General features: G+C 39.4%; 1 protein-coding gene across 1 annotated transcript; it reads right to left on the bottom strand.

Moving 5' to 3' along the window:
- Positions 1 to 3,543: 3,543 nt before the first annotated feature.
- Positions 3,544 to 4,959, bottom strand: LOC134820158 (uncharacterized protein K02A2.6-like). The gene has a single exon (XM_063830380.1). The coding sequence runs from the start codon at positions 4,957 to 4,959 to the stop codon at positions 3,544 to 3,546; it is 1,416 nt and encodes a 471-aa protein (XP_063686450.1).
- Between the last annotated feature and the right edge of the window lie 1,558 nt (positions 4,960 to 6,517).

Genomic DNA, 6,517 nt, shown 5'->3' with positions numbered 1-6,517 from the left:
AAAGGGAAGCATTTTAGGGTGTTTTGTTGTTCATAACTCATATATAAATGTGCTAGTTGCGGTTATTTTGCACCCTTCAAAAAGTCACTAGCACATTCCTATCAACATTTTGGAAAAATCAGTAAATATTAAAAACGAAAAATGTGCCTAAATTTGTTGTTTGGCTTTGAGGTCCAATAGATCAGAAGGTAAATGAGTAAAAACATTTTTGAGGGCATCAAAAACTGCGCCAGAATTCAGAGAACAATTTGATGTCAAGCATCAAATAATCCGATCTTCCCTGACTGACTTTTTGTTAAAATAAGCCTGAAAAGGACAATTTTAGCTTTTTGACTTTAAAAATTCATAACACACCAGCCTTTTTAGATACGATATCAAGATTTTACACACACCTTGAAACAGATGTGAATAAACGGCGAACAAAATTTCAACCCGATACCACAAGAAATGATTAACTTATAGCGTCTCAACCACAAAATAATTTTTTCCGAAAATTGCACTCTTAACCAGGAAATGGTCGATTACAAAAATGGGTATTCTCAAAATAATTTTTGTTGGTGTGGAAACGGTGCGCTAGAAGGTCACTGAACTGCCTATGAGGTCATTTGGTCTGGACAGATTTGGTGTATGCCCCCTTAATATAATCAGATATTTTAACACTCGTCACCATCAGACCCATCATGTGATCCGGGAAAGTACTTTGACAGTCAACAATGCAGTGACTGTAAAGTTGACACTTACAGTCAACAATGCAGTGACAGTAAAGTTGACAATTACAGTCAAGGAGGACTCGCTCTGTCTTGCACTTCCTGTTCTCCTGGAAAAACCGTCAGATCTGGATCTGGGACAAATAAACAGGATTGTGAACCATGGAGTAGGTTTAATTTTGAAAAAGTTTGTTGTGAATCAGAAGTTGTCATTGTTAACAGACCGACCCGACGCGAGCTAGTTCGCAGCGCTTTGCCTGAAATACAGACGCGTATCATCCGTCAATAGGAATACAATTCAGAAGCTGTGAAATCGAGTTAAAATGATATTATTGCGAGCCATAATCAATAGGTTTGGCAGAACGGCGGACGGCTATTGCCTTTGGTTTTGTTACTATAATATTGTGTCACTCACACTAACCTCACTGATTGATGACTGGTCAAATTCAGCCAAAAGTGTAAATCACACTTTTGGCTGAATTTGACCAGTCACAATGTGAGAGGTACGTTTGCCCATTGACTGATTTTATTTCAGGTCGAGGCCAGGAAGCATAACAAAGATTATTCTTAGAATAAGTATTCTATAAGTATAAACACGGGCTGATAAATCATACGGGCTTCCAGTTCCAATCCAATTTACTTATTTAAAAAAATTGTAACGATTTCAGTCATTTCAATTTTTTTCATTTTTGGAGACTTTTTATTGACAGACTACCCCAGATATTTGACAAAATTAGACTCCAATTTGCAATTTTGCCTCGTTCTTAAAAAAAGCACAAATAAAAATGTAACAAAATACAAATCTCGTGGAACTGTTTTCTCTAAATCTAATTTGTATAGTATTACTATAGATCAAACGCCTGAACTTTAAATTCAGAAATGGCAAGCTGTAAGCGACAGTTTTATTAGAATACGTTATTTTTAAGTCGGCTCTCGTCAGAGTAAAACGCTAGTCTTTGTACTATGGAACGATCTTGAAATTATTACTTTTTAGTTAACACTGCGAACAAGATAAAATAATTTACAGAAGCCTTTATAACTTTGTTAGGGTCTAATGCTTCTACCCGGCAAATTTCATTCTTTCAACCTAATAAATAAACTACAAACCTTGTCCTTGAGTTGACAGAAATTCCTTGTGTGGATTAAGAATACTACCACAGCAACTTTGTCTTGGGATCAATTAATTTAAGATGCTGAATTTCTCATTTTTAACACATTAAATTGTAAATTCTAAACAATCATCGTCACAAAAAATTGTAGTTTGTCGGAGATAAAGACAATAATCGTTTTTACCTCGATCAGTATCTCCTTAAATTAATTGTCCTTAATCAAATTACTTGTTATCGTCAACTTCTTATATCTTGCCCAAAAAATATAAAAAGTTTTGACACACGTTTTCATAAGATCACACCAACTGATCAAACTGATTTATATGAAAATGAGTTGATTGGTTACCTATTACTCTGCAATCTGGCTTTTTGTCATAACTGAATTCCTCCCCACTGTCACATACCACGTGCTCTCCTCCGAGTTGGAATGTTCCTGCAAAACACGTGACCTCTGATTGTGCACCCTCGTATGCCGGGAGGGAGGGGCTGAACATGTTGGGGAGGTATGTCTCGTCAAACCCCGTACACTCTGGTGGATAGTTGTCATGAGATGGAGCAGTTATAAGAAGTGATTAGTTGTGTTGGATTAAATTGAGTTTCATGTGAAAATTAAATGTTCATTAATTACAGAACAAAGTAGAAACTCACGCAGTACGCAGTCCGGTTTCTCCTCAAACTCCCATTGGTCCCCACTTGTGCACGTGACCTCACTGCCTCCTTTGTTGACCCGGGTTGCTTCACACTCTACTGTTACTTTACTTCCAGCGTCTATTTCCTCCCCGGCACTTGATGGCTTCACATGGTTCCAGTCGCTTGGGTACGCTGTACATGGATCTGAAATTAATTAGTTTTTACTCGTCTGGTTGTCCCCTTCATGGTGGTCCACCTTTTTTGTCGTTTTATTACGTGCAAATCATAATTTGTATCATAATGTTCAAGAGATACAATTAAAAGTGATAAATTTCGAACAGTGTAACCCCAAAAGGCCACTCACCTAGTTGCAATCGAAAACTTTTGGATATGTCATCTTTAGCCCCGAACTGAATGACATTCGTGGCATGAACTTCACTCATCAGGCAGGCATCTTCACAAGAGGTCACTAATTCTCCATCGAGAAGAAACTCGATATGCGCATAGCTAACATTGATAGTCCAAATACCAGTGTCACTATTTTCGATCTCCAAGTCATTCTTTTCAGTATCAGGACAAGATGCTGTCATGGTGATTGGTATGAATTTATTTCCTATCACGTCTATTTGAAGATTAATTTTATCAGTGATAATTGTAAGGTCTTAGCCGTGGTACAAGAGAAACAGGGAAATCGTGAATCAGGATCTAAACCTAGACCCTACAAAATATAATAGGTGATTAGTTATCAGTCGAAGTCTAAATATAAAATATAGTATCAATTTATAACAGCTCTCTCTCTCGTTAGATCGGAAAGCACATGTTAAAATGCGTCTCGTTCCTGAAAACGCGCATTTATTAAATGCTAACGCCGCGCCGCACTGCACATAGATTATCAGTTCGGCCGGCAAACAACTTTCTGTGAGGCGCCAAATCAAAAATTTCGTGTTTTCCTGTCAGAACTAGAGTGATCTAAAAACAAACTTAGTGCTCCCGGCTAATTATAAACTTGGATTACTGTATAAAAGTTATAATTTAATTTAAAAAAACAATTTCTTAAAAACTGGTCATCGTGACTGGTTATTGAAATATCACGTTGCTTACTTGCCATATCTGTTTAACATTTTGTAATTTACCCGAGGTACATCTCTCAGATTTGCTCTTCTAACATTAACATTTTCATCATCAGTTTGCTGTCTAGCAATAACGTCATCTCTAATATCAATCTCAGAAGGTTCATCATTATTATCTCGTAAATTATCTGGCAGTTCAATATCAGGGTCAACTATACCCGGTTCAACTAACGGACTAACATCCTGCTGCTCACTCACTGTCTCACCTCTCACTGAAACAGGGTCTTTGTCAGATACGTTACCTTGTTGAAGAGAGATAATAGGTCTTCTCAGGCTTTGAATGTGATCAGCATGCTTCCTGATGATGCGTCCTTCATGCTCAATATCATATGTGTTGGATGATTCGCCCAGTCTTCGCACTACTGTGGCTGGTCTCCATTCTTTTCCATCAATCTGGACACGTACTGGCTGCTTTGGACAAAATATTCTAGGATTGCTCTGCAACACTTGTTGTTGTTTGTCAGCTTGCAAGTTTTCCACTTTCTCCTTGTCATGTGGCGTGAGCATGTGTAACTTAGATCTTAATGTCCGATTGTACATCATGATTGCTGGTGTCTGACCTGTGGTTGCGTGCGGAGTGTTCCTGTAAGTTAACAAGAAATTATTGAGATTCTTGTCCAAGTCTTTAGAGTCATTCCACATCTTTTTCATAGAATTCTTGAACGATTGTACCAGTCTCTCTGCGATGCTATTAGATTTAGGGTGGTATGTCGGTGTTGGAATGTGTCTTATTCCGTTTTGCTTGAAGAAAACTCTGAGTTCATCTGAAGTAAACTGGGGTCCGTTGTCTGATACAACGACACATGGTAACCCAGTTCTAGCAAATATGTGTCTTAGAACTGTAATCAGTGCTCCTGTTTTCGTTGAGTTCATCTTAACAATGTCAGGCCACTTAGAGTAGGCGTCCTGAACAAGTAACCACATGTGTCCCTGGAATAGTCCTGCAAAGTCCATGTGGATGCGCTGGTATGGTCCAGTGGGTCGGCACCACGGATGGTCTGTTAAAGCTGGTGCTGATCTACCAAACTTGTTACAGTCCACACATGTCTTTACCATGTTCTCCAAGTCTTGATTAAGATTAGGCCACCAAACATAGCTCCTCGCAATTGTCTTCATACCGCTAACCCCTGAGTGAGTCAAGTGCAACATGTCTAACACTGACTGCCTCAGTTTCACAGGTATTACCACTCGATTTCCCCAGATCAAGCATCCTTGCTCCGTAGATAGTTCGGTCTTCCTTTTCTGAAATTCTTTCATCTCTTCGTTAGTACAGTCTAGTTTTGCTGGCCATCCCTCCATAGTGTAAGCAAACACACGAGATAGAATCGGATCCTTCATCGTTTCTCTGACCACTAGTCCTGCATCTAACAATGCTTCTTCCATCGTGACCTTGAGGACTGTGTCATAAATAGTGGTCTCCTCCTTGTGTTTAGTAGGCGCTGGCAGCCTGGAAAGTACATCACAATTGGCATGATCTTTGGTAGGTCTGTACTTGATACTATACTGATAACTCATTAAGGTCAATCCATATCGAGTTATTCTAGCTGTTGCCATCTCTGGCAGTTTCTTCTTTGGGTCAAAAATAAATGTTAATGGCTTGTGGTCCATCACTAACTCAAAATGATTTCCCCACAAATACACATGAAATCTTGTGACCGCCCATACTATAGCTAGGGCTTCACGATCAATCTGACTGTAGTTCTTCTCGGCTTTCGATAAAGTTCGTGATATGTATTCGATCGGTCTTTCTCCTTCTTTGTCCACGTGACTCAACACCGCTCCAAGTCCTCTGCTGCTGGCATCAGTGTCAAGCTTCAACTTCTTGTTAGGATCATACAGCGTCAACACTGCATCAGAACAGAGCATGTCTTTTAACTCTTTGAATGCTACTTCCTCCTTTTTGGTCCATTTCCAGGGTGATGATCTCAAACTATCTAGAGGTTCAATAACTGAACTTAAGTTGGGCAGGTATCTACGATAGTAGTTGACCGCACCCAGAAATGAAATTAGTTCGGCCAGGTTAGTCGGTGCTGGAGCTGCTTTCAAATCTGCCACCTTGGATTTTACTGGCTGTATTCCATGTCTTGATATCTGATGACCTAAATAAACAACTGAGTCCTGAAAAAACTTGGACTTAGCCCGGTTACACCGAAATCCTCGTTCCTGCAATCGTCGTATTACCTCTTGAAGATTCTGTAAGTGCTCCCGGTCATCTTTTCCTGATATCAAAATATCATCGATCCTACAGCAAACTTTATCAATGTTTTTCAACGTGTTGTCCATGGTCTCCTGAAAGATACCGCTACTACTTGACACTCCGTAGGGTAATCTATTCCATTGAAATAGACCGAGATGAGTGTTTATCACTGTAAGCTTCTTGTCCTTCTCTCTGACTTTCACATGATTGTAAGCAGACTTCACATCGATAACTGAAAACTTCTATCCTCCAACCATTGAATTAAAGCATTCTTCAGTACTCGGTAAAGGATACATCTTTGTCTCTAGGTGCTTGTTGAGGGTACTTTTGTAGTCACCGCATATCCTTAACTTTGGCCCACGCTCGACAACTACTATAGGCGTAGCCCAGGTACTGCTTTCAACTTTTTCCAAGATATTCTGATCAACCAAGGACATCAACTCATTCTTGACTTTCTCTCGTTGAGAATACGGCAAGTTCCTAGCCTTTAAGAATACGGGTTGAGCTTCTTCTTTCAGCGTGAATTTAGCTTCGACTCCACTGATCTGTCCAATTCCAGGTTTGAATATCTTGTCGTGTTTTAAACTTTCCACGTAATCCGTGATCATCTTCTCAGTTACTATTCCTTCAGAGACTTGGTTGAGAGGGTATCCTTCTTCACTCTGAAGGTCTTTGTCAATCTTTGGCTCTTCGTCTTTACCAATCTTTGACTCTTCGTCTTTGTCAACAACAGACATTACACAA

This window comes from Bolinopsis microptera, chromosome 8 (genome assembly GCF_026151205.1).
Source record: "Bolinopsis microptera isolate Bmic1 chromosome 8, MBARI_Bmic_1.0, whole genome shotgun sequence".
In the NCBI taxonomy this organism is placed as follows: Eukaryota; Metazoa; Ctenophora; class Tentaculata; order Lobata; family Bolinopsidae; genus Bolinopsis; species Bolinopsis microptera.
The sequence above is the reverse complement of the archived record's forward strand: the minus strand, read 5'-3'. Positions and strand labels throughout refer to the sequence as shown.